Source organism: Typopeltis vanoorti, chromosome 24 (assembly GCF_054136105.1).
Source record: "Typopeltis vanoorti isolate ZY-2024b chromosome 24, IOZ_Tvanoo_1.0, whole genome shotgun sequence".
NCBI classification, from domain to species: Eukaryota; Metazoa; Arthropoda; class Arachnida; order Uropygi; family Thelyphonidae; genus Typopeltis; species Typopeltis vanoorti.
The window spans coordinates 71,107,544-71,121,394 of record NC_143572.1 but is presented as its reverse complement, the minus strand read 5'-3'; the positions used below and the strand labels follow the sequence as shown (position 1 = coordinate 71,121,394).

Sequence of the window (13,851 nt, the reverse complement as noted above, 5' to 3'; positions counted from 1 at the left end):
AAAGTAACATCTTGAATAAAAAGAATGCCAAGTTTTTTTGGAAGTTGAGGATGCTGTAGAAGTGATTATATTAGGAAAGGTTATAAGTAGGAGTCAATCTGAGAAGAGAGAGAGAGAGATCTGGTCTTGGCTGTAAGTAGAAAATTCTGTAAGTGAACAGAAAACTAAGGATTTTTTTGCAAGAAAAAAGACAAAACTGTGTTTGAAAGCTTTGAAGGTGACTAAGTTGTTATTGTCCTGTTGCAGGATTTGGTGTTTAGGACTTGTTTGTAGGTGATCTTGAAGCTTGAAATGCTTGAACAGCAAGGCTTGTCACTTAATGCTGCTGTGCAGATCTACAATGAGTATAGAGTGCTATCATCATCAAAACTGGTTGGGGTTTGAGGTCATCTGGAAAAGGTCATTTATATATATATGAAGATGAGTGGGTGAAATAACAAAACTTTCAGGAACACCTGCTTTAGTCAGAAAATCTGGAAAGAGAACCTTCTCCATCATTACATGTAGTGAACAACCTGAGAGAAAACTGGCAACCCAGTTACCAAAGGGAGGGAGCCAGGCCTTGAGATGGCAATTTCCTGAGAAGCCCTTGCTGCCCAACCTTATCGAATCACTTTGAAATGTTGGGTGCAACAATGTGGGTTTCTCCTTGCCTTTCTATGGCTTGTGTCCAAATGTGGATGATGTAGGCAAGGAGATTTGTTACGGATTGTGATTTGTGAAATCCTATGTAATGGTCACTAATTGGTTGATTTTCCTGGTGCTGAAAATATTGACTGTTGATGACGTTCTCCATTACTTTAGACAATAACAATACTCAGATGAGAACAATAAGATGTGCTGGAGATGAATGAGAAGAATGATGCCAGTAGGTCAGCTTTTATCTTTAGTTGATGCTACAGTGCTGCAGTCTTAGTGAGAGAAAGGTGGGAGCATAGACAGACAGAAATTGCATGACTGCCATTAGCATTGGTGGTGGTGAGTTTTCTACACTTGGACCCTCAAAGTCAGACTTATCACTTGTAAAATAATTATTAACAGTGCTACAGGCTTCAGTGTAGGCTGTGTATGAAACTGGAGTTTCCATCTTAGCGCTTACATACGCTGTTATTTCTTGTCCACCTGGAATACTTCTCGGAAAACAATGGCTAGGATACTGGATAGTAACTTTAAAATAAAAAAAACTTATAAACTCAAAGAGCTGTACAAGCTCATCCAGAGCTGGCTTTTACAAACAAATTCATGCCCATGGTGGGATTCGAACCCCCCCCCCATCCTCTTGGTTGGAGAGTGGGTATGCCATCTGCTCAGCCAACTAAGCAGCTCCTTTTTCAAATGGCCAAATACATTCATATAAACCTTGAAAAGACACTCATCTGCTGTGATTGTATTTTGTTCTGCCACCATGATAATGATGGCAGAACAAAATTTATCTACTGCAAGTGATATTTTCTGCATCCTATCTTCCATCTTGAAAACACTTAAAACAATGAAATGAAATGTTTGTGCTTTGGACAAAATACAGAAGTTTAACAATATATATATATTGTTATTTGTAGTTAGAAGATAAATATAGAAAAAAATATATATATATATCAGGGGTGGGCAAACTGTGGCTCCCGAGACAATACTGGTTTTCATCGCCATTTTTTCTAAACTTTTATATTAATAATCTCTAGTAGTATAGTATGTACCAATATTAGAATATTTTATTTCGTAAATGCTTTAAAGATAAGTAAAAAAACATGTATTTTGAAACTTTACATTTTTAGCTTTTAAATGGTACCGGCCAAAAGGGTTGCTGATGTGGATTTTATTATCATATTTGGTTGGTAAAAAGTGTTTCGACATTTTATGGCCTATGTCGCTCCAGCCAAAATTAGTTCCAAAAGTGACTACTACAATCACTGCATTACCCACCGCCTCTGTTGCCTGGACTCTGCATCATCACTCTTAATGCAGTACATACAAGTTAAGTGCTTGTGGTGGTAGCAGAACATAACTAGTGAATTTTAGTGTAGATAAGTACTTTTCTGATTAATAATTAAGATTGATTTTAGTGAAAGTTATAAAACCCTTGTTTAAAATGACTGAGCAACAGAAGAGTATAAAATGGAAATACGAACAAGAAATGAGAGTGCTTAACCAACAATGGGAGGACGATTTTAACTAAACAATATGAAGGAAACTTAGTAACACTTTATAATGATTTTGAGAATAGGTTTGAGAAACTAAAAAAGTTAAAGCCATGTTTTGAATTTCTTGTGAATCCTTTTGTGATGGATGTCCTGTTGTTGCACCTTTTACCACGGATGTTGCTTCAATAGAGACAGAGCTTATTGAGCTGCAGGAAGATGTGGGTTTGAAGCTAGTACATAAAAGCTCATCTGTAACTGACTTTTGGAAACAAATCCCAGAAGTAAAGTATCCCAGTCTTCAGAAAACTGGCTTCCGACTACTCTCTGTTTTTGGTACAACTTACTGCTGTGGATCTCTCTTCTCTGTAATGAAATTTGTCAAGTCAAAACATTGTCCTATCCTCACTAACAGCCACCTTACCGAGCTTCTTAGAACAGCTTCAACATCCTACCAGTCAGATTTTAAACTATTAACTGCACAAATGAAGAATCAATCAAAGCCTTCAACGAGTAGAGATTAAACATATTCTTCTTTGAGTAGGACTACTATATAGTTGTATTTTTTATTATTTATAAATACAATTTTAAAATAATATTTTCTGTGGCTCTTGAACATTCAAAAATGTATTATATGCGGCTCTTATTATCGAAGAACTTGCCCACCCCTGATACACACACACACACACACACACACCTGGTCATCGACTTACGACCACAAAAAAAAAAAAAAAAAAATTAATTAATAAATGAATAATAAATCAGGTAGCTGTGCATAAGATAACTGTGGGATACGATAGTTATTGTACGATAACTATCTGTCACATACACTCAGTCGCTTTCAAGCATCTGTTGTGTGTAGTGTATTAATTAAAATTCTACTGAAATACTACCCATAAAATGTCTAGTAAAAGAAAAATGCCTTCATCTAGATATGCCAGTTAAGAAGTCAAGGAAAACTATTGATTTAGAGTGTAAAATGAAAGTTATCCAGAAGTATGAAGGTGGAAAGAAAGTGAATATGATAGCACATGACTTGAAGTTATCACATTCCACAGTATCGACGATACTTAAGGACAAAGAAAGAATTCGGGAAGCTGTGAAAGGTTCTGCACCTATGAAGGCCACAATTTTAACCAAACAACGACAGGGACCCATCCATGAAATGGAGAAATTGTTGTTTATGTGGATGGAAGATTTAATCCAGTTTCGAAGCAATGGACCCTAATGTCGAACGATTCACAAAGGTTGAACGTATCATTCAATATGCTGTGCATTGTTATCGTGAGATATATGAAGAAAAAAAGAAACAAACTGTTCAAACAAAGCTCAGCATGTTCCTCATCAAGAAAACATCTCCTACCTCAACCCAAGAACATGACCCTGATGATCTACAACCCAGCACAAGCAAAGATTAAAAATTGATTTTGTAAATTTCATTTGTATTAATTTTTACATTAATTTTAGATTGTATTTTTGTGTTTACAGTACAGTATGTACAGTATTATTTTCACATTATGTACAATATACATAATTATAAATTTAAAAGATTATAAAAATAAATTATAAAGATGATAAAAAGATTAGAAAGGTTAAAGAATACTGTTAATAAATATATGGCCGACATATGACCAGATCGACTTACGACCTGTCAGCCAGAATGGAAGTCAGTCATAAGTCGACGACCAAGTGTATATATTTATCTTCTTCTATATTTATCTTCTAACTACAAATCTTATTTGCCTAATATAGACAGTTTACTTCCATATATTTGTCTTTTTCTGCTGACAGAACTTCTTCATGTACCATATTAATTTATTCAAAATTCCTAAGTAATCTTATTTGATTACAGACAGATTGCAAATAGAAATATATAAATAATTATAGAAGTTCATATTTGCTCTCCACACTTCCAACTGAACTCTGTTATGTGATCATGGGTGATCACTGTTACACATAAATTAATCAAAATAGAGTAAAGAAACATAATTAATGTGTTAACACAATTAATTGACACCAAGAAGATGTTTACTCACGTATGCAACCAGTTGTCCACCTTGTGACTTAATAGACAGCAACATTGCAAGAAATGGAAGCAGTAAAAGATCTAGAAAATATGAACAGTTGTTATTCTTATTATTACATTGACATGTCTATGGAATTTGAAGACTCATTATGGAAGGCCCACAATGCCTATTATTATTATTAGTAGTAGTAGTAGTGCCCTATAGTCAGTAGACTCATCATAGGAACTCCACTTCACTAGCAACATATCTGTTACACCTCCTTCACCAACAGAGCATTCAAAACTACCTTTGGCAATCCACTCTACTTATTCACCAGTCTTCAAACAAAATATATAACTGTCACACTCTTGCTACAAACACTGTCACAACTTCCAGGAGTTGACACTTTTCAATCTAGTTTCATAGTGATGCATCCCACATAACAGTCATCATTTTGGTCACTCACTTCTGAATCCTCGCCACTGTTATTTCCACTCACCAAGAAATCCATGCGACCAAATATATGCATAGGGTCTAAATGTGGTCATATCAAAGCTATAAAGAGAATCAGTAACTTATTTCTTGTTGTCATGTTTTTTAAGATCCAGGTAATCCTTTAATTTATTCTGCTCACTTTTTATGTGATATGTCCTCTTCAACTTCAACTCTTTGTTCACTATTCTCCTAAATCTTTAGCTTCATCTGTTTTTTGCAGTGCAGTTCTATCTTATATTTTTCACCTTATTTTTCACCTATCAACTCTTTGTTCACCATTACTCCTAAATCTTTAGCTTCATCTGTTTTTTGCAGTCCAGTTCGATCTTATTTTTTTCACCTTAAAGTGTATAACTTGACACTTTGACTCATTGAATTAGTAACCATTATCTTTTGCTAAACTGGTAGTTTGGCAAAAGATTTAGATCATCCTTTAAATCTCTATATCACCTTTTTTGACTTTCTCTCCCCAGTTTAATATTATTATCAGCAGACAGCGATATTCTCACTCTTAAATCATTTTTAGTATCATTAGTACACAACTGATATAACTATCATATACAACTCTCTGGTATCTATCCATCAGTAATTCTCTTGTCTTTGTCACCAGTTTCATCTATCCTCATTTACTCCTTACATAGTAGGGTTCCAAGCAGTATCCTGTTAGATGTCTTTGTAAAGTGTGGTAATAATCATTTTGTAACTATTTCTCTTATCCAGCTCAACTCACGTTATTGAAGAAAATGAGTAAATTACTAAGACAAGACTGTTCACAAATCCATGCTACCTTCCATACAGTATCATATTCCAGTGTATCTATTCATGAATTCTGACATCAGCTAACTTTTTCATACCTTATCTGCCTATGCAACATATATATATTGACTCATGTGCCATTATAGTTCTTCTCGATTTGTTTTTATAATACTTTTGCAGTATTTCTCCATTATCTTTTCACTTTTCCAGTAACTCTTATCTTGCCTCATTGCATCTAAAAGTGTCACGTCTTTGCTAGGAAAGCATGATTTCACCACTCTCTCTTCCAATCTTGGAACTCTTCTATGCTGTACATGGAGAGAAGTGCCTTCTGAAGTACTTCTCTCCATGTGAGCATCCTGTTTTTCTCATCATAGTCAATAAGTAAAATAACATGAAAGATGTTATCCTTCTTTTTTTTTTTTTTGTTCACTTTCACTCAATCCTGTATTTTTCTCTCTTCCATCTCTACAACACTCACATTTTTTTTTTTTTTTTTTCACAAACATTCACATCACCACTGTCTCACTTGTGATGCTTGCTTTTGTAACACTTCCAACATGCCATTTTTGCTTATCCCCACAAAGCTCAGACTTTCATAGCAGATACATTGTGTGCGCACTACTTTTCACAAAAATTCTTCATATTGAATTTCCTAATCAATAATGTCTTAACAGCTATTGTTCAGGAGGAGGAGGAAGGGACTTTGTACTATAATTATATATAAAAATAATGCTTGTAAAAACACCAACTCAGACAAATACAGTATACTGAATTAAAGCAATATTATTAACAACTACTCTAATAAATTATACGGTATCACTAATAAAAAAACAAATTATGTTTTTCAGAGACATATAAAGCCTTCCGTACACCACCTAGCAGGTTCTCAGTTCTGTGGGGGGGGGGATAAAATTCTGTACCAGATGGGGTTTCATATTTTGTTAGGAGCAGTATAGACCAGTGAAGAAAGGACAAGAAGTCAATTTCTAACCTCAATCTCAGATGGTGGAAGGTTAAAATGCACTCCCCAGATATGGTGTTTTGAGATGAGGAAGAAAGGAATTCTTTTAAGGCAAAACTTAGCATGCATGCATGCGTATCAAACTTCACTTTTAAATGGTTAATTTAATTATCCTACAGGCAGTGGATGAACTTTATGGAGATCATTTATAACTTTATATTAGTAACTGTTGCAGTTCTTACTACAGTATATGTAGAACTGAATGTAATTTCCATTACATATTCTTACTGGCTAAATAGTATGCTTATGCTATTTTTAAAATGTATTATAATTTAAATTTCTTGGCATAAATTTTATGTCAATAAAAAAATATCTATATTCTAGGAGGACATTATTTCAGTTTGGAATCGAACAGCTGGTGATCAGGCCACAACTGTGCGAATACGAGATACATTAAAAAGAGTCCTAAATCTGCCTCAAAACACAATAATGGAATATAAAACTCATAATAACAGCATAAGGTAAGTTACCCAGCATTTGCAAATCCTATTAAAAATTTCGATGAGATCCATTATTTAGTACATCATCTGCTATTAGGATTTTTATTACTTTATATCTTTAAAAAATGCATTTCATAATAACCATTCTCTTTTTTTCCCCCTCACATTTGCTTATTTTATATTTTACTTATTTCCAAAGTTTGATCATTTTTACTCCTCGGTTAGTGGTTATTATCTATCACTTTTATATTTAAAAGTGATAGATAGTAACCAAGTTTTTATACCAGGTTTTTATGTAACAAACCATATCAGGTTTTTAGCAGAGGTTCTAATAGTTTGAATGCTCATTTGGTACCTAATCATCAATTTCTGTATGCCCCTTGAGAATATGTATGATACTGTGATGGTGCTTGATAATTAAGTTTGTTATTTGCAGCTTCTTATCAATAACTTTCATTCCAAATGAGCTGTTTGTCAATCTCCAGTCTTCTGAGACATTACTAATTGCATCAATCCATCTTGGCCATTGCTTTTTCCTCTAATCCTGTCATAAAACACTTATTTTGACCTTTTGTTCTCATTTTGTTTAAATGATCATATACCAGCTTAGATTAATTCTGCCCCTACATTCCTGAATGCCAATGATGTTAAGCTTTATAACATTTCATTTTTAATATGATTCTGTCATTGATGTCATCTGTTTACTCCCCTGATGTTTCTCAAAATTCTCATAGCTGTGGTCTCTCTCGTCTTTGATATCTGATTATTTTATTTCTAACTATCATCATATTCTATAAAAAAAAAATTTCTAACTCAACTTTCACATCCTTAATGTAACAAGCTATAGACTGCATTACCATTATGCAAATTTCTCTCTTATTCCACATAAATTTATTTCACTGTCTTCTGGCCATACCAGCTCCAGCTTTACTTATTCTGTTATTATTTCCAAATTTAATCTGCTTCAAAACACAATAATGGAAATTAAAACTCATAATGACAGCATAAGGTAAGTTACTCAGCATTTGCAAATGCCATCTTACTAAAATTCTACTTGAATAGCTGAAATACTTTACGTGTTTGATAGGTTCTCCATTGAAGAAGGCAAGTAATATTTTCCAGATTCCTGTCTATTTTTAAAGTTCTTATTGCTGATTTTCATATTAAATTTGTTACAGCAGTGATTCAGATTATGATTCATTTAAAGAATCATAAAGACATTGTGGATTTATTTAGAAGCATAACATCATTGCATAAAATAAAGAGCTTAGTTTAATACTCCCAATTTTTATATCAGGTTTAATGTCATTTTCTTTCATAATCTGATCTGTATAGATAATGAATAAGGAGACGAGTGCATCCTTTTTCACATCTGATTCAGCATCATCTTCCTTCTATGCTTCAGTTCTACCAAGCTGATGTATAAGTTAAATATAGGCTGTATGTTGTTCTTTATATCAAATTTACAGCATTTAATAGGGTTGTGATCAAATTTTCTCTTATCACTTTCCTTTTTCCAGATCTGAAAAACATACAGTCCTTGTTACGTTCTGTTCTTATGACTATGTATCATAAAGTTAGTCTGGTCCTGACAGCACCTATTTGGCAAAAACCTGAGTTTGAATCTCATCTAGGACATGAAGAATCTTTATTAAGGGCATTTCAACTAAAGGTAAGTTAGCCATTCTGAAATGGAAATATCAGGGTGTTTTTGCTAGACACTTGGGTTTTTCTTTCCCCAGAACAGACAAACCAGCCAGAAGAACATGCACAATTTTCAGACATAATTACGTTGGTTCTCATAGCCTTTGCTGCTTTGATCATATCCTCAGACAACTGCTCCTATTTGACTTGATCCAGCTTGTTCTTTCTCGAGTATCTCTTCCAAATTTTCTTGACCTTTTATCAAGTATGCTTTTATAAATCTTACCTAGAACACTGTATAGAAATTCCTTTAATTCTCACATTGGTTATTTCCCTATATATATACATAGATAGATGGGGTGCTTCAGGATCAAAGCTGTATAACTGAGAGGAGACCTCCACATAGCCTTTAAAGGAATGCGGAGAACCGACCAGGGCTTCTGACCTAATGTCCAATCCTCGCCTTCTCGTGGTGCACCCTGTTGAGTATCTACTTTGATACTGAACGAACGAGGATGGGCTGGCAATTTGGGATTTAGCCGACCAAATTGTATTCTTATTGGTTAAACCAAAATAAAAAATTCTGGTACAACATGACAAAATTTCATGCCAGCTGGGGCGTCGCCTGGTTAAACAAGGCCCCCGTTGTTTTCGCCAGGGAACCAGGGCGAACAGCGAAAAGTCAGCTACTGGAACAAATCTGAAAACAAACCCCAACTCAACTTCACCAGAGTGAAAGATCGGTACTATCAACGTAAGAAGCCTGAATGGCAAAGAAATGGAGCTAGCCGAGGAATTAGATAAGTACCAGATCGACATAATAGGGGTGACTGAAACAAAAAAGACCAAAACTGGTGAGATCTTTCGGAGCAATAAATACAAAATGTTATATTCAGGCAATGACAATCAAGGAAAAGAAGGAGTAGCCATAGTATTCAACACAAAATACGAGGCTAATCTTCTTGAATGGCAGTCAGTCTCAAGTAGAGTCATGTGGGCAAATATCAGAATGGCTAACTGGACAATGAGACTTATTTGTGCCTATGGTCCCACAGAAGGTTCTACTAAGGTTGAAGTGGAGAAATTTTTTGACGCTTTAGAAAAAGCAACTAACACAATGAAAAAGGAAAAGTTGGTCCTTGTTGGGGATCTAAATAGCAGAGTAGGAAATGATTGTGAGACATAAAAAAATATTTTGGGAAAATTTGGAGAAAAGAGCAAAGCTAATAATGACAAATATCTGTTGGATTTCTGCTCAGGACATGGACTGGTTATTACTAAACACCATGTTCCAACATAAAAATGTGCACAAATTCACATGGAGAGAAGAGGCTAGGAATAAGAAAAGTCTCATTGACTATGTTATTGTTGATAGTGATGTTTTCTCCCTGGTGCAGGACACCAGAGTTTACAGAGGATTTGAAATTGGAAGTGATCACTATTTAGTCTTGAGCAGGATAAAATTGAATTTCATATTGAAAAGAATAACATGTAAGAAAGTTTTAAAGCGAATAAAAGTTGAGCAGCTCTCAGATGTGAACTGTACACTAAAATACACAAAGATTATTGAAAAGAAAATGAAAGAGTTTGAGAACAGGAATCAAACCTTGGAGATTCAGTGGCAAACTCTGAAGAAAACATTGATTGATTCTGCCAGAGAGGCATGTGGTGAGGTTGTGTGCAAGGATAAAAAAATCAGAACTCCCTGGTGGACACAGGAAGTTAAAGAGGCAGTGAAGGAAAAGAAGAAAGCATATCAAAAGTTCCTGGCAAATAAGTCAGCTTTTACTCTTACAGAATACAGAGACAAATGTAAGAAAGCTAAACAGTGTGTAAAACTAGCTAAACAAAAGTCATGGGAGGACTTTGGCAAGAATATAGAAAATAAATATCAAGGTGGGAAAATATTCTGGAGGTTGTTGAAGAAGCTTAGGAATGAAGGAAAGAGTGCTTAAAAGGAGTTAGAGATGATAAAGGTGACATGAAAATGGGAGAAAAAGATATCCTTGAAGTATGGAGTAAATACTTTGAAAAACTGCTAAATGAAACAAGCAGTGATGACAGCACAGTGATAAAAAAACACTGACCAGGCATGCAGTCAGGAATACATATCCATACTTGAAGTAGAAAAAGCCATCAAAGGCTTGAAATGTGGAAAGGCAGCAGGAGTAGATGATATTCGACCAGAAATGCTGAAGTATGGTGGTATGAAAGTCTTACAGTGGCTGCACTGCATAATTCAGAAAGCCTGGACAGAGGGACGAATTCCCGATGATTGGAGTAGAGCTCTCATAGTACCCATATATAAAAAGGGAAATAAAACTGAATGAGAGAATTACAGAGGTATTTCCCTACTGAGTGTTCCTGGCAAGATCTATGCAAGTATATTGAGAAACGGTTGAGAAGAATTGTGGAAGAAAAGCTTGGTGGAGAACAAGCTGGATTCAGGCCAAATAGAGGCTGTCAGGATCAGATCTTCACTTTACGACAAATAGTCGAGAAAGCATGGGAATATAACAAAGATCTGTATTTAAGTTTTGTCAATCTGGAAAAGGCATATGATAAGGTGCCAAGAGAGAAGCTATTCAATACGCTGCAGTTATGTGGTGTCAATGGGACATTATATCAAGCAATACTTAGTCTTTGTTTGAGTTGTAAGTCAGCAGTTAGAATTGAAGGAAGTACAGGAAGATGGTTTAATGTTAAATCTGGTGTGAGACTAGGATGTACATTATCCCCTCTGTTATTTATTATCTATATCGATCACATTATGAAGGAAAGTGGTATTAAACCTGACATCGAAATTGGAGATGTTAATGTCAGCTCTTTGCTTTATGCAGATGATGTTATACTTCTAAATAAATCCGCTCCAAGTCTGCAAGATTCTCTGACTAAATTGAATAGCTGTTGTAATAGATATGGTATGAAGGTCAGCAATAAAAAGACAAAGACAATGAAAATAGGCAGAATCATTGAAAATGTCAACTGTGTTGTGAATTTAGAACCTGTGGAACAAGTAAAACATTTCAGCTACTTAGGCACGATTTTTACTGAAGATGGTAAATTAAATATAGAAATAGACAACAGAATCAGCAGGTGGGAAGTCAATTGAATAAATTCATATGGAATAAGAGAGAAATTAGTCGGAACGCTAAATTAGCTGTATACCAGACAGTGTTCAAACCAGTTTTAACTTATGGATCTGAGAGCTGGGTCAGAAGTAAAACACTTGACCAAAGACTAGAGACCGCAGATATGAGAGTCCTGAGAAAGATTAGAGGCGTGAACAGATGGCATCAATGGCAATATCATATTAAAAATGAGGATATTAGGAAAGAACTTGACATTGTCAGCATCCGGGAATGCGTTAGCAGAGCTAATCTCAGATGGTATGGTCACTTAAACAGAATGGGAGAGGAAAGATTAGCAAAACAAGTGTTCTCTGCCAGGTTGGCAGGAAAACGACCCAGAGGAAGACCAAGATATAGGTTGATTGATACGGTACAAAGTGCCTTAGAGGATAGAAATATAAGATCTGATAATGTTGGAGTCTTGACAAGTAACAGACTGATTTGGAGGAAAATTGTAGATAGGAAGTTAGTAATGATGTAATTTTTTCATGTAGTACTGTTCATATCCTGTACACCCGTTGAGGGTACATGGCAGGAATTTGATGATGAGATAGATAGATAGGTACTGTGATGCTTCAACCATTCCTTGGGAGTTTGACTTTCTGACCAGATCTTCAAAATTATGCAACATAGCCACTGCAGAATTCTTATACATCCACATTCAGAATGTCTACTCCTGTTGAATAGCTTCTACCCCAGCAGCTTTTCCACATTTCAAGTTTCTAATGGCTTTTCTACCTCAGTATTACAGTCTTGATTAATAATCAGGAGTATTTATCAGTAGATAGAATTCCTATTAATTTCTTGAATATTTTCTGTCGCTGTACTGTCAATAGTTATTTAACTATTTGTAAAGTAATTATTCCAGACATCAAAATATCTTTATTTTTCAATTTTTATTCTATCTTTATGATGTGATTCCTTTTACAATAGAGTTTTCCCCCATTTCTAAGCTTTTTTAAAGTCTCCTACTTTTATATGTAACTTTTTTGAGTTTTCTCACTATTTTTTAGGACCAATTGACTTGCCACAACCTTTTAACATAATTTCTTCTTCTTTACTAGAGCTGCTTTAACTTCTTGAGTCCACCTTGAAGTTCTCTTCCTGTCCTAGCAGACAACTGTCATCACATTTCTCCCTGGGTGATCATTCAATGTTTTCTTCAGATTTTGTCACTATCTCAGAGGCTTGGTTCGTGTTTCAAGCTCTTTCATTTTTGATCAGTAATATTTATATATTTGAGTGTTCCTTTCTGAAAGCTGCTTGACTTTGATTCTTCTTAAAACTTGTGTGTTTCTTTTCAGTATGATATTCATTTTTATTCTTCTTAAAACTAAATAGCGATTACGTATCACACATACTCTTGTATCCTGAATCTATCTGAAGGTATCACTATCAACAATGACATAGTCAATAACATTTTTCTTATTTTTTGTTTGTTTCTATCCACATGAATTTATGTGCATATTTGTTGGAACATATGATAATAAACAAGTCCATGTCCTTAGAAATCCACCAGGTACTTAACATTATTATGTACTGTTTTTTCTAAATTTTCCTCAAAAAATAAAATTTCTTATTTTTTTGTTTGTTCTATCTACATGAATTTACGCACATCTTTATGTTGCAACATATAATAACAAGTTCATGTCCTTAGAAACCCAGTAGGTATTTAACATTATTATTTACTGTTTTTTTTTTTTAAATTTTTTGTCAAACATTACTATATGTCTCGTACTCATTTCTTACTTGAGATCTTACTGTTTAGATCTCCAACGACAGCCAGCTTTTTTCTGTATTCAGATGTCCTCAGTTTCTTCTTTATTACAACCTTCTCTGTGAACAGTAAGTTTTATTGCCCAGTCTCTCGTTATGACATTTGCTCAAATTCTCTACTTGAAATTGGCTATTCATAAAATTTATCTCCACGTTAAGTATCAAATACTGTAGGTATGTGCCTAACACGGAACTGTTTAAAATAAATTAGAATGAAATACAGAAATGCCCTCTAACTCACATACTTTGGGTGTCAAATATACTGTGCCATGAATGTTAGTGAGTCAGGTGATACATGATTTTTGTCACCTATTATGGTCACTCCTGCTCACTGTAGGCACGAAATGGCTTGATGAAGTCCATGCTTTGTCTCTTCAGCAAGATTCCTGGTCATCTTCATCAATTTCCTGATATGTATCCTCAAGGGGGTGTACAGGCTACTAT

The 13,851-nt window shown here is 34.7% G+C and overlaps 1 protein-coding gene across 2 annotated transcripts in view; it reads left to right on the top strand.

Moving 5' to 3' along the window:
- The window catches only part of eIF4EHP (eukaryotic translation initiation factor 4E homologous protein), a 120,110-nt gene that overhangs the window by 78,447 nt on the left and 27,812 nt on the right, over positions 1-13,851 (top strand). For both annotated transcript variants that reach the window (XM_090413882.1, XM_090413880.1), the window contains exon 6: positions 6,741-6,877. In XM_090413882.1, coding sequence (XP_090270008.1) covers positions 6,741-6,877 — 137 coding nt within the window. The remainder of the gene's footprint in view (positions 1-6,740; positions 6,878-13,851) is intronic.